Source organism: Penicillium daleae (assembly GCF_028827525.1).
Source record: "Penicillium daleae strain IBT 16125 chromosome Unknown utg000006l_segment0_segment0, whole genome shotgun sequence".
NCBI classification, from domain to species: Eukaryota; Fungi; Ascomycota; class Eurotiomycetes; order Eurotiales; family Aspergillaceae; genus Penicillium; species Penicillium daleae.
Genome location: NW_026623154.1, coordinates 688,408 through 714,674, shown reverse-complemented (window position 1 = coordinate 714,674; position 26,267 = coordinate 688,408). Strand labels below are relative to the sequence as shown.

At 47.4% G+C, this 26,267-nt stretch overlaps 6 protein-coding genes across 6 annotated transcripts; 2 read left to right on the top strand and 4 right to left on the bottom strand.

Annotated features, from left to right (window-relative positions):
• Window positions 1–773: 773 nt before the first annotated feature.
• N7458_006033 (sulfite oxidase) lies at window positions 774–2,546 on the bottom strand (the record flags this gene model as incomplete). The annotated part of the gene is made up of 2 exons (XM_056909415.1): window positions 774–2,247; window positions 2,320–2,546. 2 exons carry the CDS (start codon window positions 2,544–2,546, stop codon window positions 774–776), a joined length of 1,701 nt encoding a protein of 566 aa, XP_056765119.1.
• A 7,205-nt stretch (window positions 2,547–9,751) lies between these two features.
• N7458_006032 (uncharacterized protein) lies at window positions 9,752–10,594 on the top strand (the record flags this gene model as incomplete). Its single annotated transcript, XM_056909414.1, has 2 exons — window positions 9,752–10,095; window positions 10,195–10,594. The coding sequence occupies 2 exons, from the start codon at window positions 9,752–9,754 to the stop codon at window positions 10,592–10,594; spliced, it is 744 nt and encodes a 247-aa protein (XP_056765118.1).
• Window positions 10,595–12,664: 2,070 nt separating this feature from the next.
• N7458_006031 (uncharacterized protein) lies at window positions 12,665–13,293 on the bottom strand (the record flags this gene model as incomplete). The annotated part of the gene is made up of 4 exons (XM_056909413.1): window positions 12,665–12,829; window positions 12,883–13,077; window positions 13,130–13,183; window positions 13,240–13,293. The coding sequence occupies 4 exons, from the start codon at window positions 13,291–13,293 to the stop codon at window positions 12,665–12,667; spliced, it is 468 nt and encodes a 155-aa protein (XP_056765117.1).
• A 2,545-nt stretch (window positions 13,294–15,838) lies between these two features.
• Window positions 15,839–16,839, bottom strand: N7458_006030 (hemerythrin domain-containing protein; the record flags this gene model as incomplete). The annotated part of the gene is made up of 3 exons (XM_056909412.1): window positions 15,839–16,066; window positions 16,148–16,651; window positions 16,759–16,839. 3 exons carry the CDS (start codon window positions 16,837–16,839, stop codon window positions 15,839–15,841), a joined length of 813 nt encoding a protein of 270 aa, XP_056765116.1.
• Window positions 16,840–19,059: 2,220 nt separating this feature from the next.
• On the bottom strand, window positions 19,060–21,511 carry N7458_006029 (putative serine-rich protein; the record flags this gene model as incomplete). The annotated part of the gene is made up of 3 exons (XM_056909411.1): window positions 19,060–19,098; window positions 19,186–19,385; window positions 19,495–21,511. The coding sequence occupies 3 exons, from the start codon at window positions 21,509–21,511 to the stop codon at window positions 19,060–19,062; spliced, it is 2,256 nt and encodes a 751-aa protein (XP_056765115.1).
• Window positions 21,512–23,630: 2,119 nt separating this feature from the next.
• Window positions 23,631–24,939, top strand: N7458_006028 (CAAX prenyl protease RCE1; the record flags this gene model as incomplete). The annotated part of the gene is made up of 4 exons (XM_056909410.1): window positions 23,631–23,685; window positions 23,738–23,829; window positions 23,927–24,307; window positions 24,397–24,939. Coding segments are annotated over 4 exons (1,071 nt in total), but the record flags the coding sequence as incomplete, so codon positions are not given.
• Window positions 24,940–26,267: the final 1,328 nt, after the last annotated feature.

The following is a 26,267-nucleotide window of genomic DNA, read 5'->3' as shown; positions in this document are numbered from 1 at the left end:
ATGTTTAGTGAGAGTGGGGGGTAGTTTCTAAGGACCAAGAAACATATGTGAAGTACTATTTCTACAACTAAAGAAGGTGGCTCAGATAGGTCTAAATCTTCGACTGGAGTGCGCAAGTATATCGGGTATCGACGGTCCGGTGTTGCCGATAAACGGGACTGTAGGGTACGCCGTCTCCGGGTAACAGACTTGACAGCCCCAGTTTCTCCCGCACGCCTATCTTCACACATCGTTGATTGGAGTATATCGTCTGGGTCTTATGTAAATTACCTTCTGGTTCCCGTGAGAGGATAGAACGGTCTAAACTTGCTTTGATTTACAAGATTGATATTCCCGAGCCATCAGCAATCAAAAGCCTATTGGTCATGCTGGACCAAGCATTTCTCCTTTTCCAATAGTAGCAAATCGGCGTGGGAATATTTCCCTCCACTTCGAATATCAGCTCATATATTCGGTCGGTCAAGTTTATGGGTTATGCTGGGCTCGGTGGCCTGACGTTGTGCGGAATCTTTCTACCACCATTTTGAATCGAAAATATCAATAGAAAATACTTCGAATTTCGAGCTGAAACATGAATTGCTTTTCGTTTCGAGTACTACACATTGGATCTCATAATCAGGAAGACACGAACAATAGCTGTAAACAGAAGCAAGGGGACAAGTCCTGGTTAGTTAAAAAATTCATTTGCACAACATCCAATATCGTGATACCATTGATCGATCATACTCCCTGAAAAGCTTGCAGATCCCTTCCATTGGGAGAGCGGAGAGACTTCACTCATCAACGTCGCGAGGGTGGGCCTCCCAGTATTCGCCCAATTCCACGTCAGTCATTCCAGGGACAGCGTCATAACGGGTGAGAGGAGCCAAATCGATCTTGTGCTGCTCGAATTGCGACAGCTTCAACTGAGTGAGCTTTCGTGATTTGTTAACACTATACACCTTTATGCGATGGGCCGAAGACGTGACATGAAGTCCCCAGTTCCATGCTGCTCGCACATTCAATGGCTGTGTGTTGAGAGAGTTATCCCAGCACCTGCAAACGATCTCAATCCATCCTTCCACGTCGCAGGGCAGATCAATTTCCCAGGTTCGCCAGGTCCATTTACCCTTTTCGGATAACTGGTCTTCCGGTACGGCGTACCAATTGAAACCTCCGTCGGCAGAGAGCTCGACACGTTCCGGCCATCTACCACCGCCGGAATACGCCCAGCCCTTGCAATGGATTTTGCCATCATGCATGATCACTTGCTTTGTCCAAGGAGACATGATTGCTGAACTGACCGGCATCTCCTGGATTTGGATGCCGTCTATAGGGCGCAGGTTGTATTTGCCCACCTGCTGATTGAAGTAGAGATATTCCCTAGATTGGACAGGCGCGAGGGTTGGGCTCTTGATGGCTTTGATGCGATATAGCCACTTAACACTTCGAGCCCCAATATACCCCATCACAATAACTCGCAGCGGATAACCATGGATCTTAGGGAGCACCTCGCCATTCATTTCCCATGCGAGGATTACCTCGTTAGCCTTAACCTTGGACCAAGGGATGCTAACAACATAATTGCCCACTTCTAGGTCCTTAACGTAGGTCTCGGCGCCATAAAGTTCGAGGTGCTTCGCATGATCAATCAGACCACCGCAATCTTTAATCACCTTCTTCAAGCTGATACCCTTATACCGTGCGGTACCAATAGCTCCCTCGGCCCAAGGAGCTTGTGGCACTTCGTCACCCTGGCCAGCATACAAAGCAATTTGTTCGATACGACGGGTTCCCGAACATTGCATCGTGATTGTCTTTTCCATACGTGGGAACTTAGTCTCATCCATCAAATCCTCCATTTTGTACGTTTTAGGTGACTTCACGAGTCCGTCCAGCTTTAACTCAAATTTGTCCGCATCGATAATCGGAATACCGCCATGGTTGCGCACGAAATGAAGAGAGTTTGGAGTTATTGCCTTTGCGGCCACCAGTCGCTTTGGTGGCTCCCCATTGTAAGGGAACTGCAATAAGTGAAGCATCTCAGGATGTTTCTCTTCCAGCACCGTCCTCCAAGAATCATCGGCAACAGGGGCAAGCTCTCCACCGAGGGCGGCATGCCAGGCTTTGAAATCGTCGCCAGTGAGAACGGGATTGGTCCCCGGGATTGGTCCCCATTGATAATCGGGACAAGGTGCAAAGGTTTGCGAAGTCAAGATTTTGTGGGCTTGAGCCTTCTTTTTGGGGTAATTTTCCCATTCAACGTAGCTATAGTCCAGTTGAACGACAAATCAGCTTTGCTGTTCTGATGTCAACACCCAAGCGATATGAGATACATACCCGACCCATCCTTCTCTTTCGCGGGCAAAAAGCTTCTTACGATTACCCACTGCCTGGATTGCCTTCTTATCTTGCACGATTCCGGACGGCTTTGAGGGAAACACTTTAACGACCGTCTTTCCAGTTTGGTCAAGAATAGGCAGCACATGGCCTGCCATGCCCTGCTCGATCATCCATTGATCAGGTCTGTCCAGAGCGGTTAGGCTTGATCTTCTTCTGGATTCCATGTTGTATCAAGGATGTATCAGTGGTGTATCAAGGGTCAAAGACAATTTTATCGAAGTGGCCAGCCTGAAGTATACATTATCGAAAGTGTCGTGGTTATATTCTGCGCGGCGCACGGCCCCACGACCCAACCTGCCCGATGTGAATGTCATGATATCAACCGTGTCTAGACTAGGCAATACTTCTAAGCCAATAGTAAATAAGCTATTTTCTTTAATTATTTTCTAGAATTCGAGTTACTTACGTTACAGGATGGTACGCTACACTGCAATTCGATGTATCACATTTTCGTGATGCTATGATTTTGAACTTGCCCTACGGCGAACGATAGCGCCCACCCCTTGGCAAGTGGCGTTTTCGTTCCGCCTTTGACACCGTCTGCCTCATTCCCTTAGATATCAGGCAGCAATATGTCCGAATTAGGTAATGATCTAACTATAACTAGTTAGTTACTCAAAATCGAATCACACCGCCACCCTCCGCATCTTTCTGAGCAAGTTTATGCAAATAGGAAGATGAATAAATTAATATGCAGTGTGTATTCATTGAATTGCTTGTATATTATATTAAATAAATAGAAAACCATAGAGTATTTATGCCTGAGTTCATGCTGTTTTTTCAGCGGATAAAACGGCTGACCATATGGATCTTGATTGGTGAATATAGTATATTATATCATGATTGTATGATATATTTTGTATGAGCAATTTTAATCATTCTTTATTGATTAGTCCTTCGGCTCAATCGGTTTTTTAGTTTTGAATACGATATGATATCGTATGGTTATTGATTATGTTTGGTTGTGGTCTATAATAAGGTTTCCGGGGTAATCCGGGGAACCGTGTTATGACCACATGGTATCAATAGATCGTATAGGTTGATCAATTCATCTTATGGTTGGATTATATCTTATAATATGATTTCATTGATTTAATATTATGATCTCATAGCTATTTTAGGTACGTGGTATTGGTGGGATGTTCATGGAGATAATTTGCATGATTTTCATATAGATGTTATTGGCCGATCTTAGCTATATTATCACATCTTCTCTAGTGCGCTGCAGCCTTTTTTCAGGGTATCCACCAGTGCTGCTGCTCCGACATTATCTAGCCTCATTAGGAGTTCCGCCGTTGAAATCTAACGAAAACGCCACTTGCCAAAGGGTGGCCGCTATCGTCCACCGTACTTCCCCGAAGAAAGAGGGATAGACGAATACTGTATTGCATACATGATATAGAGATGGTCAAGTGCTTAGTGTACATCCGCGGAGCAAATCTTCTAATTTCCTGACTTATTCTGTACTGTTGAAATAGTGTGTGCTGAATCCTCCAATCGAAATTGAATTTGTCGTGGGCATCGTTGTGGACGGATATGGTGCTATAGGCTGTGGACTTTCGGGGTCATCTAGAGCAGACTATTTTGCAGAGGCCAATGTTGCGGTGAGTGCTAATAACCCACTCAAACCACTCATGACATAAAGATATTTGACAATGTTGACTTCATACGGAACTTTCTTCTAAAATCGATCTTCTCTGCTCCGCTAGACTCCCGGCTATGGTGACGATATCACTGCCACTAGGAAAATTTAACCCAATGGCCCCGCAGTACTTTACGCCCGCACAACTTGCAGGCCCCTTACAGAAATTACTATTTTTTACAGACCTCTTTCAATTCCGGTATCACCTATCTTTTCTAATGCGGTCGCAACTTCATTGGAGACTACGATTATTAATACCCTCTAATCAGCAGACAGCTAATTACATCCAATATCCGCCAGAGTAATTAGATTCAGGCATAGTGGTTGATGGGAAACGTGTGTTGAAAGTTGACCGCTAAGTATGTAAAGATACGATATCGTTTGGGTGGCGGGCGGACCCCCGCCGTAAAGAATAGTAATTTCTGTAAGGGGCCGCTTATGTATTGATCCTAATTTAGCATATAACTTGCATCAAACTATCAAAGGTAGCAAGTTGCAGGCTCTGCCTTACGGATAGGGCTGATACGTCCTCAATCACTCCCTTGCATACCCACGTCCTCCATCTTCCAATCATCGATATACACAGCATCTCGCTATCTGTGAAATATCACTACCTGCATGCATCTACTAACTATCACTAATTTTGGTACGGTCAAGGCACAGGTATATTTTTCTTCGTGATACGGCCCCAAAGTGAGACGATTAGACTATATGGCATGTTAAACTAGTTGCTCTATTACAGCTATTACAGTAAGAACTACTAACTGCTGCCTTCCTTTCTCTGTCTTCAAGTGCGATTTTGTGCTTTGTGAAGAGTAGAATAAATACTCTCTGGTTCAACTTTCCAAGGTGAGCAGATATTTAAGGGCAAACAAGGATAGTGATAGTAGGGTATGCGAGAGTTCCGGCGGTCCAGACAGACAACTCACACCGCTTCCTTCGTGATGCACAATTACCTGGCCACAAGGTGATGTTGTCCCACCTTTACTATACTTCTGGAAAATATAGCACCAATAGAAATCACAATGGGTCTGAATTGGTATCTATGCCCCTATCTGACAATTTGGATGGGCTCAAATCCATGACTAATCTTGGCGGATATAACGTAATTCACAGCCGATCGGGCCACACGGCCGTCCGGGCCACCCCAAAACGCCATACTAAATGCAATAATTCACAACTTCATATTTCAACGCTCAAGGCTAATCATATAGTCTTAGGGTATCTTAGTGTTGAATATGCCATTCCAGGCATTTTTGTTAGCTCAAGAAATACTTTGGGGTATGACAATGTTAATATATATATCTACATCGCTTGATCAGGGCGTATTTTTTGTAATACAAGTAGATAATCGTTTTCTGTACATATTAGCTATGCTGAGCTATTTCTAATGCTAGGGAATTATAGCATACTAGAAACCACGTAGAGGCATCTTCTCGTTGTTGATATATTGATACCTAGAAAATCGTATTTAGTATAGTGTTTTAGGGTGGCCCGGACGGCCGTGTGGCCCGGTCGACCGTGAAATACGTTAGTTACAGTATCTCCTTTCTCCATGTATCCACCAATCCTGCTGCGGAGACATATCCTAGGATAGTCACGTGGAAGGCTCGAATCTAACGGGGGAATGTAAACATGAATTGAGGGATGCCTAGACCTCCGGCCGCGGCCCGCGGGTAGACGCCCGCTACATTTTACTGGAGACGCGCGCTCCGCGCAGCGGCCCTGAAACGATGAAAAGGAGAGCAAGGGGGCGAGACTTCAAGAGAAGAGTTAAATTGGTGAACTCCAACTGACGATACACACTAAATAGGTTTAACCACCGAGTTAAATAAAAATGATGACGACTAACTGTAATGGTACTTTTGGGTCATGGCTGGTGACATAATTGCGGGTGAAATAATACATGGCGGGATAGCTGGTGGAAATTATTAAATATAGATGTCTGGAAGGACTTAAGCGGCTTAATTTCATTCGAGTCCCTACAATAATTGATGGAAAGGGTCCCTTCGGCTACTCATACTAGACAATGGGCCGACCAGCGGCACAGTTTCATTGGTGAAGAGAGAAGCCAGAGTGCAAACGTGGGCAGAATATAGGCATGGTAGAGTGCGGGGAACTGAGAGTGGTGAATTGGGAGTCGTGAATAGAGAGAGACTGATTAGTTGAGTGAGTGTGGTCGATCGATCAGGGGTTTACATTTTAATAATTATGTACATAGCTAGACTCGCCTATTGAACACTTATGAGTAGTTCAGTCACTGCTTAATACTGTACTGTTCTAATCCTCGAGTTTCGATGAAGTAAAGCTTCGAAAATTGGCCTCTGATGCTCACACGAAGGATTTATCTATATCGGCAATGCATATAGCACAACCTACTCACGGAATCTTCACACACCGAAAGGGAAAAATTAGATTCTCTAATCGAAAATTCTGGATCATAAGTAGGGAGGACACTTGATATACTGTCCTTCAGATTTATATTCCTCGCAAATAATTTCCGCGCTATATAATAGGTCTGCAGAAATTCCGTGGACCCAGCGCCGCTCTTGTTTGTATATGATTGACACTTATCAAATACAAAGCGGTAGAACATTTCTTCAATCTTATGGGGTCTGATCGTCAATCGCCCCTTAGAGAAAATCTGTGATCGAGATATTGCCCCTAAGAAGGATATATGGTCTGATACCAGATATTTATTTATCATTCCCGAGCACCAGCTATTTCTGAACCTCATCCCACTCACCTCGTGTCTGCTCCTATAACAAGATAATCTGATTCTTTCAAACATCATATCGATTCTCCACGTACCCAAGAAATGCGAAATCAAGGACAATACCTTCGATATCGTCTTTTCCTTCGATGCTAATGCTACTCGAGCTTAGCACTAGTCAAGTTTTTGCGAAAAACACAATTTGATTTCCTCGAATTTTCAAAGTACCCCAGAAACAAAGAGCCCCAGTGGATGTTTCAAACGATATGTCGGAGATGCGAAGAAACCAATCCGGCCCCAAATTATCTACCCACTTGCGAGCGAAACGCAAATTTTATATCCATCGATCAGGTTGTGCGGGGGTTGTCGGCAGAATGCGCGCTCGTCGCCTTACGTGACGATTTGAGATATTTCTTCTGAACGTCTGAATTGCCCCAAGCCCTAGAGCATAAGGCTTCTGCGACACAACTACAGAAATTGGAGCAAATGTAAATAATCCCAAATGAAGGGAACATGTATATTTTCTCTTTTTCTTTTCTCGATCCCGCGTTCATCATCAGAGAATAGCTCATTTTCCCTCATTTGCTCTCTACATTCCAACTGTCATCCAAACTTCTAGTCAACCTAAGTTAGTTAACTAACGTAGTTCACAAGCGAGCGGCACACCCACCCTTATCCGTACCACGTAGTTCAGGTTATCTGGATGGAGTTCTCGTACAATTTCCATCTCTAATGTCATGAAATAGGTCGGATATTATGAAGACTCTTCACGTTTCCCGTGTAGATTTAGAAAGATTAAAGAATATCGAGACTAGTCACTGTTCCACGACGTTCACGTCTAAACACCTCTACATATCCTTCTGTTGCCGGTCAATTCGCAGGTTCTGCGTCTTTATGTTTCCCTTGGCCCTCGGGCGCTCCCCTAGGGTGACTGAGCGAGGAGGGATGCTCGCCAATTTGCTGGTGTTGGATTTCATAAACCTCATGATTATGTTCCGCTTTGACAAGTGCTGGTGAAAAGATGGTAATTGAACTGTTTGGTGATTGTAACAGAAGCATGATCCGGAGGATCGCCGTGTCTTAAAGCAAAGCAAAGTTACGTTGACCGAATTGTTTCAGAGTGGTAGACAGAAGTGAATTGAAGGAGATAAGTGGGGAACTAACTTTCCGGGTCATTTGTCTCTAACAAGTTCTCACGTCAATCGAGAACAAATTACCGAACAGTCCCTTCTCTGTTGCCGATTAAGTAAAATCACGGTGGGGTCGACAGAAGTGTTTTTTCTCGTGGGACCGACCCGTCGACACCTACCCGCGAACGCCAACTCCTGATCGAAGATCACACCTCGGAGCTTGTGACTGAAAGTGAGGCTGCAGTCCCATTCACGACTCCTTGACATGCAAGTGTTCACCTCTCTGTCTAGTGCGGATAAAACGCTCGATGTTCCTGGCTACAAAGCAGGGCCTATTCTGCTGCGCCTACGTTTCGATGCAAGGGATATCTTCGAATTGTACGGAGATTTTTACTTCAGCTCTCAGCCCAGCTGCCTCCTCGTAGCGGAACTAGTTATTAGGTCAATGTGCCGCTGGAGAGGCTGGTAGGCTAGTCGACTCGGTTCGACTCGGTCCGGGTTTGAAGAAAGGAAACAGAATCGCGCAGAGTGCCGATCCTTGTGTGCGAGTCCCGCCTTCACGAACTGCCATCCGCTCCCTCGCCACTTTCTGGCCGCTGCGGGAATCCTCCTCGTACGGGTGCATCGGGCGCAGAGTTCCCATAACTTAATCTAGAAGAGTGGAAATTACCCGAACTTCCGGACTTGTAGATTTACCTTGTGTCTAAGCAACCCAAATCATATAATATCGACTGATAAATTGAACAGACGAAGGAAATCAGGATGAGGTCTGTTGTCTGTTTCCACCTTAAATGAGCCTTTTACCGGGGTTCACAGGGCGAGCCAAATATTCCTCGTGAGGTGGGCGAGTGAGATATACGCCTGTCCCTTAGATCAGGTCAATTTTGAATCGCCCCTGGCCCAACCAGATTCTAAGATTGCGGCACCAACATGAAGGAAAGTTTTTTAGTGCGCCCCACAAATAAAAGTAGCGGCAATCTCCTCACGGAGAGTTGAGAGGAAGAGAACCAAGTGATCGCCTCTGAACCATGCAAGTAGGCGGGAAATTAGGTGACGCCTGGTCGCCCTGTCCTTGCCTTGTAACAATAGAGTAATGTTCATCTTGTGGGAAGTTGAAATCGTGCATGTCATGTAATTCCTGGGTCAGTCAGCCAGCTAGGTATCCGCGAAGGCTACGTAGCCGACATCGCCTACATAGAGGGTCAAGACTGAATGTCATAAAGGCAATCAGGTAGGGGGATATGGTTCATGAACGCTTAACAGATAGCTTTTCAAACATAAGCGCATTTTGGGATTGAGAATCTCATTGAAAAATCTGGTAGTTATTGACTTGGCTGACTCGCCCAGGAATTACCCGAGTGGCAGAATTGAGTGATAAATTACTCCGTACTCTCGTCATGTAGACACTCCTGTTCTTCCCAAACCGGCGTTGCCCTGTTTGTAGGGGGAAACAATTTCTCATATTCTTCGAGTGCTCCGTGAATTTGGCAAAGTGAGACATCTTCCCGTTTCCACAAGGGTTCAAATATATCAATTTTTTGCTGTAACGATATACGGAGGTCTTTCCTGTTCGGGCAAAATAAAGCTGACGTGGAGAACGGTACGACAGTTCATCTCGGAGCTGTAGACTTATTTGCGATCTCGTTTGAGGGCTTAGAGCTTGTGATCCTTATTGCCGGAACATATGCTGACACATAATACGAATAATAGCCTATATAGGGTACCAGTCAAGCTCCTCGTAGAATAAATACGAAGATATAAAACAAGAGTCTCCTCGGGAGATGACTTCGTTCTATCCTATTGCAAGTTGGTCATCAGGATCTATCAAGTTTTACAAACGGGTGTGGATTTCGTTTCGCCTACAAAATTTCTTGTCTCAACAAAATGAGGGCCTTTCTATCCATTCCAACCTTGCTCCTTGCGGCCTTCATACGTGAAGCCAGTTCGTCTGCACATACACATACTAAGCGGGACTCGTGTGTGGGGTTTGCCTCTATCCCCGCGGGACCTTACACCCTTTATCAGAACCTCTGGGGTCAGGGCAGCGCTACATCTGGATGGCAATGCACTGGCTTGGATTACCAGGGTGGAGATGTAGTAACGTGGCACACCACCTGGGACTGGCAAGGAGGCCGAACCGACGTGAAATCTTACTCAAATATTGATTACACTTTCAATCCACGGCAACTGAGTTCTATTTCACGTATCCCAACCACCTGGAAATGGAGGTAAGTGAATCCAGCTCCATAAGAGAACTTGATATATGCCTCTTGAATCAGTATCTAGTAAGGATAGATGACTGATGTACTTGCGTACTGCGCTAATAGTTACACTGGCTCAAATGTCGTTGCCGATGTTTCTTATGATATGTTCACCAGCTACTCTCCTAGCGGGTCCTCGGCATACGAGATCATGATCTGGCTAGGTGCCTTGGGTGGTGCAGGCCCAATAAGCCACACCGGTTCACCAATCACTACAGTCACGATTGCTGGTATTTCATGGGATCTCTTCGAAGGCCCGAATGGAGCCACCACCGTTTTCAGCTTCGTCGCTCACGGCGAGCAGACTTCATTTAATGCCGACCTCCTTGATTTCTTGCAATATTTGATTCAAAGCCAGGGTTTGCCCTCGACTCAGTATCTAAGTGGCATTGGCGCTGGAACTGAGCCGTTCGACGGATCCAACGCCCAGTTCACAACAGGCGAGTACGTCATTACAATCACCTAATGTACGTGTGAGTATTCTGTGCCTGGAAGGATAAAGGGCTTGCACGGAACTCACTGCAGAAACGAGTGCTTTGGAGATTCTTATCCATTCTGCCTATCCTGTCGTGTATTTCCCGCTGGCGGTGGTTGGATGTCTGCGCTTCTTGTCTTGATAAGTCTAGAAACCTTTCGCACTCTTTCTCAGTCAACCAAGACGACCCCTTCCCATAACCCGCCTTTGAAAGAGACAGTCGTCAAGGCCCAGCGAGGGTAGTTGTTACGGGGCGCCTGTATAAGGAAGGATCTCGGGGAGTTATAGGTTTTACTGATTCATAGACGCAGTAAACGGCAATACTTCAGAAGTGCAGAGTTCTACAGGGAGATCGCATCCTACGTACATTTAGCTTACGTCCCACGACGAAGGTGTAGCTCGTGTCTACAAGCAGGTTCAGCTAATGACGATTTGGTGGCGAAGCCTACTCGAGCCTATTGTGTTTCGGTCATATTTAATGGCCTTAGGGAGTTATATATTACAATCCCTAAGAATCGGTCTTGTTCTTAATCTGACCTTACTGTTCCTTACTCCTCTATATCTGCTACTTCTTACCTAGTTAATGGACTCCTGTCCATGGTATACAGGACGCCCTTAAAATATAAGATCGAGGCCTTAGTATCGAGGGCATAGTTAATCTCGAGCGGGGCGTCCACGATTAGGGTAGGACGGTTAATAGTGTAACGACCTGGACATGAAGGGGGAATTTGATGATGGGAGCAAACATGGCCGGATTCGCATGATAAGAGAAGGCGCTCCTAATTGTGGGACATATCAAACACCACCCCACCAGATAGGTTTCTCTTTCTTCTTCTTCCTATCTAGTATTGATACTTTCGTTGAAAGGGACGGCTTGTTTCCCCTTTTTGACCATAACGAATAGTCCCTATTTTAGTGCGAAGACAGTGTATACACTAGAAGTACTTTAGTTTAAGAGGAACAGCGTAGGTAGCGCGTGTTCGAGGAGGCATATCGACCGAAGAGTAGGCGAAGCAGTGTCAAATACACAACGAATGGACAAGGAGGTAAGAAACTAAGAGAAGGGTGAGAAAGAGGGAAAAGAAGAGAATAAGGAGAGTACGTTATGGATATTAACAAACTAACATCCGTTGTTTACTTCCGGGACGCCTCGGTATTTTCCCCTCTATTTGTCGATGGCCCTATCTCATCTTCTGCCGGTCTTAGTCGCTTAAGGGTAAGCGACCCTAGAGGGGGATAATTATTATGATAGTCCTGCTCTAAGGCTACTCCCACTTCTTGATGCCTTTGGCTTCGTAGCCTTAAGGGATCCTGTCGGACGGCAGCCTTCCCGCAGGAAGTCGCTGATCTTTCGGTGGCGTAGCTAAAAGGGAACTCTGCATACGGGGTCTACGTTCACAGCCCCGTATTCTTCGGTGATCTCTCTTCTTATGGTGTTTACCCCTCCTTCCTGTTTTGGAGATGAGACTGTATATAAATATGAGCTATGAGGAGTGGGTTTCGAACTCCTTAAGAACAGTCTCTGAATCAATTTGACTTGTGCTTTCCTTCTACCTGATTGACAGGCTTTCTACCATGCAAGTAGATAACCCATTACAAAGGCTCCGAGGGGGGCGCTAACTGGAAGACTTGTGGTAGGCCCACAACAGCCAGAGGCTACCAGCCAAAGAAAAGGGAAAAGAGATACTTATTAATGAGACTCTGCCACGTTGATGAGTGCTTGGTGATGCTTAGCGAATCTGGACATGCAGGATATCCCAATTTAACCCGTCAACCTGGGTGGTGTCGCCATGTTAAACAAAATGTCGCACAAATATAGGGCATTTTACCGCTAGATCAAAAATGCTCCATGGGCTACATTCTTAATCTATACGGTCATTTATTGCTCTGACACAAAGTAACTGTCGGTCCTGATCTGTCAGGTGATTTCCGCATCTATATCAATCAGATAATATTATTACCATTACACTCATACAGTCTCTAGAATGACAGGTGCTAATCCGAGCCTGCGTTAGAATGGACAGTAATATCAAGATAATGACAAGTATGTTTTTGTTATTGCTAACAACTAGCACCAAGCGACTGGCGACCAGCTACGGTTATGGTATACCCCAGCTCACTCGATAGCACTCCGCAAGTGTTTCCACTGCCACCGCACTCGGATGCAATACTGTCTATTGCCTGGACTAACGCACCGGCCTCGATGCTCAAGGGGAAACTCGGTTGCTAATGAGCCGATTAGTAAAATGGCAAACTAAAGAAAGTGGGAAAAAACATACAAAATTGCAAAATTTGACCGCAATGTTTCCCTCCGTTTCCCCAGCGCAGACAACATTCTGGCATGACTCTGGGTCGGTTTTAATAATCATACCTGGGTCTTCATTGACAATGAATTGACCAACTTGCTCCACAAGGTTAGTGTTGACTTCAGTGAGGCCAGGTACATCTGCAACTGGACAGCAGAAGAGTCCATTCTAAGTAATATAGGCAGTTAGCGACATTATAGTGATGAAGGATATTACTTACAATGAAACCACGTTTCTGAAGGGCTTCCATCTTTGTAGAAGCAATAGCAATGCCCTAATTAGGAGCGGTATTAGCAATAGCAGAGAGATATGAGCAAGAGATAAACATACAGTGACGAGAGGGATAGCTGCAAAGAGCGGGAGACCAGTACTTAAGAACTTCATATTCTCGTTACTGTGTAGGACAGACGCTAGAATTTTGAAAGAGAAGATATAATATATTTTTGATCAAGATTGAGACGACGAGAAAAGTGAAGTATAATCGGGGGTTATCGACTTGGCAATTGCTTATATCTGACTTGGGTATGCAACTACAGTACTTGAAGAAATTACGTGCGACACCAAATATGGGGCTGAATGGTCTTTAGTATCTGATTGGCGATTGAGAGAGGTACAGGGGTTGGATTATTGCCCAGAATCACCTAGGAAATGGGTCGCCTGAACACGAAGGGGCCAAATTTACTAGGATCTATTTTGAAAGCACTTCTTTCAGCTTTGCATACAGTCAGATTCAAGTAACATGAGATCACCGCACTGACCACCTCAGCCCCAACACAGTACAGCATCAGATTATTGGATAGTATTGCCCCACTTGAAACACTTGTTGGGTTGGCACCTCAGCATCTGACGCATAGACAACCACCAGGTGAGATGTGTGACGGCCCCTGCCTACCCTTCCACTACGTGAAGGGCGGTATGTTCAAATGGGTTATCTGGAGCCACTGCCAAATGCTGAGTCCTAGATTTTGTGACAGATTGAGAATGATCTGCTATGAGCTTACGAGTCATATCCATGCGGTCTCGCTCCTCTGCTTCCGCTTCATGGACCAACTTATCCTCATCAAGGCCTAGGGTAATCCACAAGCGGGTGGCCCTTTGCAGTAAGACAAGTATTATTTACAATTGGCTCAGACCAGTTCCCTTTGTACTTAGCTTCAAGATCTCGAGCCTATGATATTAAATAGCCTTTTCCTAGCTGAATAGTTTCGGCCATCCTGGAGGCTGGAACTGTCAATCATGTCTCCATCTTGATACCTGGTCTGCACTCAGCGACGCCTGGTGGGGCTAATCATTTCTGAGAAAGGACTTAGCAGATTGTTACGTTAGGCGTGTATATTACTGCACGTCTAGGAATGATGGGCCTTATCTTCTCGTCGTTGAGGGCTCTTCCTGCAGGTTCCTATACGAGTATCGACTGGGTGACAACCATACCACATTTCTGACAACCGACTGGAGCTCTTGATCCATGGTTTTATTCTCACTAGGTTATCAAGTGTATTATCCATAAAGGCTTCTAAGGCACTGCATTGCCTGACGGCTTGGGGCTTGCAGAGCGGTAGAGATAATATTCCGTAGAAAGACAGGCTTTCTATAATGGTTCGAACTTTCTGCTATCTATACGCTTATTTAATAATGTTTTGTCAATTGATGGCTATGAGAAGGGCCAGGGTTCCTGCCACTGCAAATAGAGTAAGTCAGGCTGCTGCGGGCCTAAGTCTAAGCTAGCCGTGCGTCTACAGCTGTAGGTCTTGCTGGATTTCAGTCCGTCGACTGGGGCCCGAGTACCTGAAATCGCCTGGCCAGTGGCTTGCCGGGGCACTGATGTGGCTGCTCATGACAGTGTGCTGCCAGAATCATAGTATTGCTTCTCTACTCAGATATGGATCCCACATGGAACAGGTCACGCTGCGCGGAAGTCGTAACCGCTGCAGAGCTGGATCCAGCGTTCTAGTCCCCGCTTCCGGTGAGGTTGTATTCATTGCCTACTGAAGTGAATCACTGTCGAGGTACAACGACCGCAGTAGGGTCCTATTGAGTAGTCTTTTCTGTGCAAGACGCCTTGCAGACACTAACGGTGACTGAATGTCGTGGTAGATGATCGTGATATTTTGGGGGTACTAGAGGTGTCAAAGGCTTTGCCTATTCAATCATCATATTGATTAGTTACTTGCACCCTAATTTGAGAGACCCAGCGCGTAGTGGTTGAAAACCAAGGCCTTATGCGACCATTTATGCTCAATTAGTTGCATTGCACGTCTTGACCCCAAGTGACACAAACGACTGTCCTAACTGTGGCTTTAACGCGAAGGTCAACAGAGGAGGAGAACAGCGAGCGATAAAACTGCACTTTTATTTTCAACAATCCAAAGGTTGTAAAACGGAGCTTGCAAAATCTAGGGAAAGCTAGTGGTTTAATATGAGGAGGGATGGGGCTTTTCATATCATAAGAAGCGATGCTAGCATCTCAAAGGTCAAGTGAGTGATGACGGTGAGCACAATATTAAACATAGTGATCATTAGGCCTGAACTCCCTGTATTTTGTTCTCAATTTTAGCCATGCAAGACACATACATAGGATTTCGAAAACAGTTTCCCCCGCCAGGCACACACGTTTTCTTTCTTGGGGGCCCACTAAAGAGCCTAGTCCAGATCACCAGGTTTCTGAGACTTCTTAAGCCAATCACGCCGCTACATGCCCCCTTGAAAGGGCGTTTTCTAGCCTAATCAAGCCTAGCGCGATCAGAGTGGGGCGGTGGGAAAGAAAGCGTGAGTGCTTGGCGGGGAAACTGTTTTCGAAATCCTCTGTACAAGCCGGAGTAGCAGAAATATAGTCTTGGATTTGACTCAGTACTACCAATATCACTATACGGATTCTGCAATTCTTGGAATGCGCCTTCGTTCTCTCTGTGTCTTCTCGGCACATATCTATCTACTCGTTACCCGCCTTAAGGGCCTGCTTCCCCTCGGGTGTATTCATGAACAGCGTGACCGGCTGGCCCCAATAGTCGCACGAGCCAAATTTCCAGGCGCCGGCATACTTACGCGAGACAAGATATTTGATCAGGTACGGTACGAACTTGGGCATGACGGGAAAGGGATGTTTGCCGCCCTCAAAGGTCTTGTCAGCGTTGAGCAGTGTCATTGGGCCAACCTTTGACTGTTGCGGAGTATTAGCCCGTTATCGGTGCAAATCTATAAGAATCTGTGGAGATCATGAAGAGGAAGGGTGAAAGATTACCGCATCAATATCCTTCCGCACAATGACCTCAAACTCCTCGTGTATTTTCATGACCTCTTCTATCTGACCTGCCTCTTGCATCCGCATCAATGTTGGTATCTCGTCAGCAAAATGCTTCATCAGCGGCTCTGAGAACGCATCAACTAGCTTCAGAAGTTTTTCTGAGCAATACGGCTCGCCTCCTGCAAGAGCTATCTCAACATATTTTTTGAACGCATCCAAACCACTATGAAACTCATCGTGCTGGCGCACATTGGTAGCTAGAATACCCTTGGCGGCTGGGATACGCTTCTCAAAAGCCGAGAAGAGGAAGTTCTCCTCGGCTTGATGATGCAGGGCCACTAGGGCCACCCAGCATTGGCAATAAGTCAACATATCGCGGGCAAGGCTCTTGTTGCCGGGAGCGATAAGGGGAGCGTGCAAGTATATGCTGTTTAGCGCACGGATGAAGGTGTTGTGCACAAGAGCCATGTGCGAGGCTACATAGACAACGGGGTCGGAGAGCTATAGGCGGTGTTAGCAGAAATAGTATTGATCATGTACGGTCCACAGTGTTGGCTGTGTTGGTGTACGGTGGCGGGGCAGCAGCAGTAGAAGGGTTTTCCGCTTACTGGCTTGTCTTTGCCTGGCGTATCCAGTAGTTTGAAGGGCTGGTCGGCCCAGATACCTTCAGGGACTGATTTAGGTGACATGCTCGTGGGGCTGAGTACTAGGTAGTGGTGAGGATGGTCGTAAGTGGTCGCTTTGGATGGGAATCATAGGGTAGAGGAGAGAGATTTGGTGAGAGAAAATAAGGCCTACTTATCGGAACTTGTGCAAGTGCGGCTGAGGAATTATTGTTACAGTAAACTCCCATTTCCGGCACGGCCCTCCTTGCAACGGAGTTTCGACGTGCTTAATGGAAACGTGCCTATTACATTACGCAAATTCTAATTTGGTAATCACTAATCTGCTTTGGTCTAAGGTAGTCATCCTCCTCTGTTTCTTCCAGCTATCAGCAGTTGAGAAAATAGATATTCTATCCTCTCGATATAACGTAGACCTCTCTCGATAATGCGCTCTTGGTTCTGATAAAACTGGAGAGCTTATACATATATTCAATAGCTTCAACTCGTGATAGGGTATCTCTGTATTGTCCTAGCGCTAGGGTTCCAGATCCTTTCTCTGCGTAAAACGTGGAAGGGCAATTTCGAATTGAGTTGTACACAAGCCGATTCTATGAGCTGTGTAGCTCCCAGGATATTAAATGCAGTTTCTGGGGCTGTGTGCCTATTTTTGGGAAGGCACAGCCCGCTCCTGTGGACGACCCAATCGGATCACAATCGATTTAACCTTTGCTTCTGAGGACGTGGCAGCCCACTCCCGTTTGACCCTTGAAAACCTAGCTCCCTCCCCCTTCACCTGTCAACTTACAAGTGAACCCACGCCCGTCACCATCTTTGTGCGCTCAATGTTTCCCTCCCTTGCTATTTTTGAACAATGGTAAAGTTTCTTCAGAGACTCACCATTGCTAGAAGCATGTCGCACCTTCCCTGTTTCCACAAACCGTGGGTCTTTTCCGAGCAGCTTGCCATGTCTGTTTCATCCCGCCATCACTTATCCACCAGCCCACCAGCACTCCACGAGGAATTCTTTCGAAATACATCACGACGATGAATGTAAATTAAGCATATTATGGCTTTTGTCTCAGCTACTGCGTGTGAGCTAGATTCAACGACGCCGACCGTTTAAACGAACGATACGTCAAGTTTCGACCAACTGAGCTCCAACGAATCGCCGGCGAAGCTACGTAAATCTATAGAGATTATCTATTTAATAAGCGAATCATCTTCTAATTAGGTTAGTTTATAACCGGATAGGCGTTTCTTAGGGCGTTATAACTAACTAGTGTACTCGATAATACCTATTTAATAGAGAGAGTCTCTAAAGTAGCTAAATACAACTAAGTGTTAAGTTTATATAACTAAGGGGCCAGTGCCGTGCGGAGCGGGGCCTCCCCTAGAGGGCTTGTTCAGATACCTATAGGTACAACAAGTGTATATGAATAAAGTATTGAGCATACAAAAGCATTTGCGGAACAATGTGAAATGAGAGCATATATCCATTATACAGACGCGGTATGCAATCGAGAAAAGAGAATAGAAGTGTAGACTCGACGTCAAGTTCGAGTTCAAGGTAGAAAGTAACACATGTCACGTGTGAAAGTCAAAGTCGAAGTAAATGGTAAAGAATCAAGGAATTTGCGTCATCGAATACATCTCTAATCAGAGATACCACGAGGGACAAAAAGAAGGAAAGAGAAAGAAGAAGAAGAAGACAAAAACGAAGACGCAAAATGGAGGAAAATGAAAAAGTATCAAGTCAAGTCCAGTCAAGTGCAGCGTGATAGGGGGAATATTAGCTATGTGCGTCCAATCGTGTCATGTAGTCGTATCTGAGAAATGTGCAGCGAAGAGAAGAGAATGATAACAGACAGCACTTGAGAGGAAAAGGTTCATCTCGAGTGCTGTGAATGGAAATGGAAATGGAAATGCCATGTTGAAAATGAGGGAAGATGTAGAGCTGGGTTGTGTTGAGTGTGAAAATCGATTCACAAAGTCGAATGTGCAGGTACAAGTGCAGTTGAGGTTCGAGTTCGAGTAAGTGAAAGGTAAGAATTGTAGAGGAAAAGCAAATACCAGAGTGGTAGTTGGAGACAAGTCAAGTCCCGGAATAGGAGTTGGAGAACGGATTCAGTCAAGTCAAATCAAGTCGAGTCGAGTGAAAGAGAGTTCCAAGGAAAGGAATAAGAAAGACGTGTATACGTGTATCAAGAGGGATGAATGTCCCAATCAAACGACAAAAGCCAAGTCGAGCCCAAAGTCGAAAGAAGGCAGGCGGTTGGTCAACGTGAAAACCAAGTCAAGAAGACATTAAAAGCCCGTCGTGGTACCAATAACAGCCAATGCAATCTACATCTCACTATTAGCCCCCATCTCCAAGTATCGCCTCACCTCATCTCATCTCATCTGCAGGTCAAGTTCATCCCGAATACTCACAATAATAACGATAATCACCACACCAAGCGAAATCATCCACCGATTCAAATTGCGCCACCACCGCGCATTCTCGTGTTGTCGACGCTGCAGCGCAACCAACTGCGACTCCAGGGCCATCTCGATATCATCGTCTACATGCATCATCTCCGGGGAAAGTTTTGGCATTGGCGGGAGGGGCAGGAATGATGCGATTATCCACGCTGTAACACAACGTTAGTATGAGTTTAACACCCCACACAACTATACTGGAACGATTTCAAGCAGCGCAAGTCTCATTTAGAGGGAAGAGGGATTGTAAACCACACTCACCGAGCGGAAATATAAACCCCAGGCAAAAAGAATAAACCTGGACATTCCTCCTCCCAAGCACAGGCTCATTCGTCGAGTCCAACGACGGCGCCGTCCATGTACTCGTTGAGTGCGGAATCCCCCGTCGATCTGTGTATAGATGTGGCGACCAGCTATGTCGTTGTCTGTGGCGCGGCATGCCGATGACTTCGCCTTCTTCCTCGGGATCGGCCACCCAGTGTGCGCGCGGGTCGAGAGGGTCACTTTCGAGGCGGCGCTGGACGAAGCGTACCGCGCCGGGCCGCCGGGGTAGTGCGATGGCGGCAGCAGCAGCGGTAACGGCGGGGGGCTGCTGTCGAGGCGGGGAGGCGGGACGTTGAGGAGAGCGTGGACGTTCGGGGGATCGGCCGCGGGGAATGTTGAGTGGTGTGGGCATGAGAGTGAATTTGAAGACGCTGGAATTGGAAGTGCCCGGTCTCGCGGAGGACGGTCTGCTCACGTCCATTATCGAGAAGGCCGAGTTGAGGCCCAGTGCGTCCGCGCGGTAGTATATCTTTGCCCAGGTGGGGAGGATGTGCCAGACGGTGCTTGAGGCTGTGCCGGGTCGTTTGAGGCTGCGTGTGCTGTTGCTGCGCTTTGAGCCGGAGGAGAGACTTCCTGGGAATCCGGGTCGTGGGGGTAGATTGGTGAGGCTGTCTAGGCGCTCGTCGTCATCGGTTTCTGTTACTAGCCACACGCTGGAGGTGCTTGTTTTGGATGTCAAGGCTGAGGCCGGGATGCTCGGTTCGGAGGGCTCGCGGGCTGGGGTGGACTCGGGTTCGCCGGTGGCGGCGAGGTTGGCGAGGTCTTCGTCTGACCAGACTGATGATACCCGAGATAGATGCGGGTTCCAGCGGCCGGAGGCTGGGCCGGGCGTGAAGTCGCGGACTGGAGTATAGTCACGGTCTGAGGAGACTGATGTATCGGCGCGGGAGCTGGACGATGGTGCTCGGATACGCGCGTATTGAATGGGGATACCGCTGTCAATGGCGGCGGCCATCTCCGGGACGGAGCGGTAGCTGCGTGATGAGGATGTTGCGGAGTGTGACCGGCTGGCTGAGGGACGTCTGGAGACAGTTCGGAACGAGGAGACTGAGCGCAATGGAGGGCTGGAGTGGAATGGTGATGCCGAGCGGGTGCTCAGTTGCTCTGACGAGCCGGCCGTATGGATCCAGGGCGCGGTCACACCAGCGTGTCGAACGGCTGTTCCACGCGAATTCCAGGAAGACAGCGAATTTGAGCGCGGATCTGAATCCGAATTGTCCGTACCAGGTGGCAGGAAGTTGACGCTCGAATTATCCAGCGTGACAAAGTTAGGGCTCGAGGGTGCGCCAATGGGTTCAAAGTTTGGGCTGGATGGTGCACCGATCTGCTCGATATTGGGACTGGAGTAGGCAATTATCGATTGATCATCTTCGCCAACAGACCTGGGCGAGGTTGGCGGTTCCGAAATGACTGCTTTGATGGTAGGCGTCGCAGTGGGCAGGACTATCATTTCATCGTCTGAGTACTCCGGCTCGTCGGGGCCGTCTGACGTATACTCTTCGTGTTTGGTCATAGGGCTGACCTCCGGCAGAGACGACTTGCTCGATGTGGGATCATCCCACATCTGGGGCGGCGAATTGAGCGTATCCACGGTAGACGATACATCCCATGTCTCGCGAATAGACAGGTCGTGCGCGCTGCTGGCCGCGGCATGGCTAAAGGCGGGCGACGACCCGGTCGACGTGGACGGGCCGGGGGTATCTGCATAGGCGAAGCCCGTATCCGAGATATAGTTTTGCTGCCCTTTGCCGGGAATCGGCAGCAAGATCTGCTCTGGCTTGGTGGGAAACGGCGTGGCGGTATACATGTCGGTATCTTCTTTGTCCCCATGGACCATGCGAAGTGATTGGATAGACCGAGTTGGTGATCTTTCATTGGTATGAGCTGAGGTGCGCTCTTGCAGAGCGCGTCGCCGCCGGGGTGGAGGCGACGTTGATTGCTTGGACGTCGGCATTGTCGATGGTGAGGTTGTCGAGATTGTGTCGAGTTGAGGAATTAGGGCATCATCCAGGGTAAGGCGATGATGTTGGTGAAATTGGGGGACGCGATGTGCCAACCGCAATTAAGAATGTGAAATCGTGATTATAATCGAATGAGCACACAAAATAGCAGGCCAATCCAAGAATCATAAGAAAGAATGACGTTGACCGAAACAGGGGACTTGTTGATGTTTTTCCTAGATTGGTTCAATGTAAGGAATGTTGAATCGAGGGTCGATGGAAGACAAGATAAGCCGGAAGAGACCGGTTGTGGTGGAGAAATATGGATATCGACTCTATAACTTCGTGTATGGAGGGGAAGTGGTCAAATTCTTCATGAAAAAGAGCGTCAGGAATCAATGAGCGTCAAGTCGTCAAGGACAAGCAAATTAAGAGTTAAGATCGTTTCAGCGACATTAGTGAGCGTCAAGAAGAAGGGGTCATTAAAGCGTTTCAAAAGAACGACGGGGAACGCAGAACGACTGGCGGCAACAACATCACAAGAAAACACACAAAAAGAAGGGGAAAAAAGAAGTGAGACACTTTTGGCGATCTCAAGGGGGGCGCCAGGAATTTTGTTGCTCAGCGGCGGTGAAGCGCCATCGAAGCAGACGCCAGTCACAGCCTCAGCCAGTGGACGATGAGCGCCTATCATAACGAGAGACCAGGACCAGGGCGCAGGGGTATGCATTGCTCTCTGCACGGTCGCGAAATTATGGGTCTCGACCGTTGGCTTTCTGGGAGGGGAATACGGGTTTTTTTGTTTTTGTTTTTGTTTTTTAAATATGGAGAACTGAAAGTAGAGAAGTGGGTCGGCTCTGGATTTGTACGGTTCATGGCTGTGCTCATGGAGTCTGCTTTTTTTAAGGTGTTGCTGATAGGTGTAGACTCGGGTCAAAAGGAAGTCAATAATATCACAAGGTAGGGTCTAGCAGGGGTCAACAAGTATCAATTAGGATCAATTGATCAGTTATACTAACAGTACCTACCATTAGTGCTCTAGATTGAATGGAGATCGTATGCTACTCCGAAGAGTCTACCAAAAGGCCCCATCCACCTCCATCGTGTATCCTGCAATTCCTCTCTTCTCCTCTTCTTCGTCAGCCTGGTGGATCCCCATGCGTTGTCTTCCCCCTCCAGGATTCGGGCCAACTAAACCACGATCAGTTAGCGAGGGAAAACGTTAGCGCCGTCTGACATCCCGATCCAGACAGGACTGACTGAAATTGAAAGCAAGAGTAACAGTGCCTGTCATCTGTTAAGCCGCAACACCCATCCCGTACAAAATAGATGTATGAACAACGATAGACTCCATACAGATCCATGTCTCAAGACTATGTCGCACCCTCGCGGACCACTCATTAAATTATAGTCCGTCACCCAGCAACCAAACTACAAAAATCCACTTTGCTATTGACACTCGTGAAATCGGAGAATTACGACCCACGATTTCCCTCGCATTGACTCAGATTTTAAAATGAAGATGTGGGCTCCAAGGGATGGCCCTGCAGCTGATGCCTCACAAAACTCGACAGATCCAGGCACTAGAGTCAACCACGAGTGTAAAGGACGCTCGGTCCATGTGTTCGGGACTGAAAATGCGACCTCTCGCCTGCCCCGGAGGTTTGATTTCAATAGTTCCTGGCTGGGCCGGGTTCAAGGTTGAGGATGTATGTGTATATATATTGCGAACGGGACTGTAGTCGGGGGTGTGGTTGAAAGTGCAATTGTCATTGTCAAAGACTGGTTTTGTGGATTGAGACTGGCTGACTGAATATGACCGTTTTCATTTATTAATACTAACATTATCTAAAACAATACTAAGAACAATCATCCCAGGACCATCATCCTTGTCCTGGTTGAGTCCAATGATCTAGCTCCCAGGGCCAAAAAGCGTACTGTAACGCTGTCATTACCACCCACGTAACTTTCTCTTATAGTGAATCCCATTCATCACTGGTAATCACCGTCTCTGTATTGTCACCCCCACGTCACCCGCAACAACAAAGGTCTCGAACCGCCTTCTGCCTCGATAAACTGGCCGAAGCTTCCACTTGTTGCGAGAGCCATCGCCAACTCCAACTTGCCCTCGCCATGGCTCCCGTCGGCATTTTGGCTCGTCTCAAGAGTCTCTACACCAAGCATCAGGGTTCGTACCTCTTTTCCTCCTATCCCCAACCCAAACCCAGCGACTCTTGCAGTCCCATTCGACGACCACAAGGTTCAGACCTGTCAGCTAACCCCCGGCCCAGATGAACCTTCATTATCCGTGCAAACTGTCGCGCTCTTCTCGGTACATATCACACTCTCTTCCCTGCACCACTCGATCTCCCATAGATACTTATCTTGATTTCCACGCCCGTGCTCGCACACTAACGAATCTCTCCCAGATCGCCCTTACCTTACTCTACGTCGTACCCTTTTACCTCTCCCCTTCCACCAGACCATCACCCAGTCTAAGCCGCGATGCGCCGTCCGTCATCCGCGCGCGCATCCGCACCGTCACAGGCTCCTGTCTCGTCTGTTCGTTAGTGGTGCTATGGCTTGTCGTTGACAAGAGCGGTTCCTCGCCGAGTGCTGCGGTGAGCCTACTGGGTTGGTGGCCGATCGATCTGGGCGATATTCTGCGCAGTTTACTGCTTACGGCGATCTTGTTCGTGGGCCCACTGTATGAGCACGGGATCGTCGAGGGCGAATGGCGCTCGTGGTTTAGTCGGGCAAAATGGTCCGAGTCGCTGGGCGGGTGGATTGGGTGGAGGAATTACATCGCGGTATGTTCGATATCGTCCTTGATCTCGATATCATCAATCTCCAGCTCCACACCCAATGCGAACCGCCATATCTAACAATCTATCTCTAGGGCCCCATAACCGAAGAAGTCATGTTCCGCTCCGCCCTAGTCCCCCTCCACATCCTCGCACACGTCTCCCCAGCTCGCATCACCTTTCTCTCTCCACTCTACTTCGGCATCGCCCACATCCACCACTTTTACGAATTTCGCCTCACTCACCCAGACACACCCGCCCTCGCGGCTCTCCTCCGCTCCCTCTTCCAATTCGGTTACACCACCGCCTTCGGCTGGTACGCGACCTTCGTGTACCTGCGCACCGGTTCCCTGCCCGCCGTCATCTTGGTCCATAGCTTCTGCAATTGGTGCGGGTTGCCCCGATTCTGGGGCCGTGTGGAGGCGGGCGAACCTTTGGGGCCGCTGGTGCGTGGGAAAGAGGATGAGGATGGGAAGGGGCGCGGTGTTGGTGTTGGGGATGGGGAGTTGAGTATTGGTTGGACGGTGGTGTATTATGTGTTGTTGGTGGTTGGGGCGATGGGTTTTGCGTGGGCGTTGTGGCCGTTGACGCAGTCGTATAATGCGTTGGTGGATTTTGGGGTGAAGGGTGGTAAGGATGGTAAATGAGGTATAGGTATGACAGGGCTGACTGGACTGGCCCCGAGTTTGGGTTGGTTCCTCTCTTCTCTTTCCTCATGTTTTAATCTGTGTTTTGCATGGCGGTACAGTTTTGAGCCTTGCGATCTGCATATGAATCCATTCTTGTATGTCATGAAGTCTTACGGCATGTCCATAGCTGCTATATTTTATATTTTTGGAGCGCAGTCATGATAGCTCGTAATGAATATATATCCTAGTTCTGTGTAACCTAGCTTAGCGGCTAGGTACTTTAGTACGGTAGATACCTGTGGTGGGATATTCCAAAGCGGAAGTTCTACACTTCGGTCTCGGCGGAATGTTGGACCGAGAGAAGTATAACAAACATAACCAACAACAAAGTTGCTTCTCTGCTTGATTTTTTGTTCGTTGTTCAAGTTACTGGTCAATATCCATCATCTTCACTGATTTTCGTAATCTCTCTTCCTCGCCACTTTTCGATTGCTGGTATATATACACCCACTCTCGGTGTCTAGGGATATATATCCACGTCTAGCAACATGTCAGCCATGAACTATCCTATAACATGACGATGCCAACAAACCCATCGGACAGCGTGTCAGGGAACCGTCAAGATCTAAACGGGAGCGAATATGGTTGAGTGCGTTGTCGATGATCCCGACTCATCGTCCAGGGCTGCTCGCCGATACGAAGAGAATCAGTCCTATCGAACTTGTCTGGCAGACGAGGGAGTCTTTGCTGCTGATACTCTTACTACTACATACCTACCTAATGCTTGAACCTACACCGCAATTCCCTCCTCTATGATATATATTTGATGGAGATTGCCTCCTGGAGATCTCCAGGAGGATATCTCCCTAGAGAGTTCCTGGACCAGCGTTTGCCGTTAGCCCCGAGAGTCTATATACTCTTCGATCTGCCCCTTTCCTTTCTTTCCTTCTTCCTTCGTTCTTCACAGTGGCGAGATTCGCCGTCAATATCTCTACATCTGGTACCTCATACCTCCCTTCCCCTTCACCAGTCCCTCCCCAGCTGGACCTGACTCACTCATACGCGAGATACTTCATACGTTGGCTTCTGCTACTCGAATTAGCACTGATGCAGAGACTGGAGCTGTCTTCGCATAGATACATCCATTCTGACAAATCGCGCCCTTATCACGAAGATTCCACTGTCGTGGGATTTTGGATCGAGATGGAGTATATAAAAGCTTTCGAAGATGGCTTTGATAGGAGTGCTCCGTCAACCTCTGGTCTTTGACACCTTCATTCGATTCTCTTCTCCATCAACACTTCACTGTTCCGATGGGACTTTGGTTTGTGAGTTGC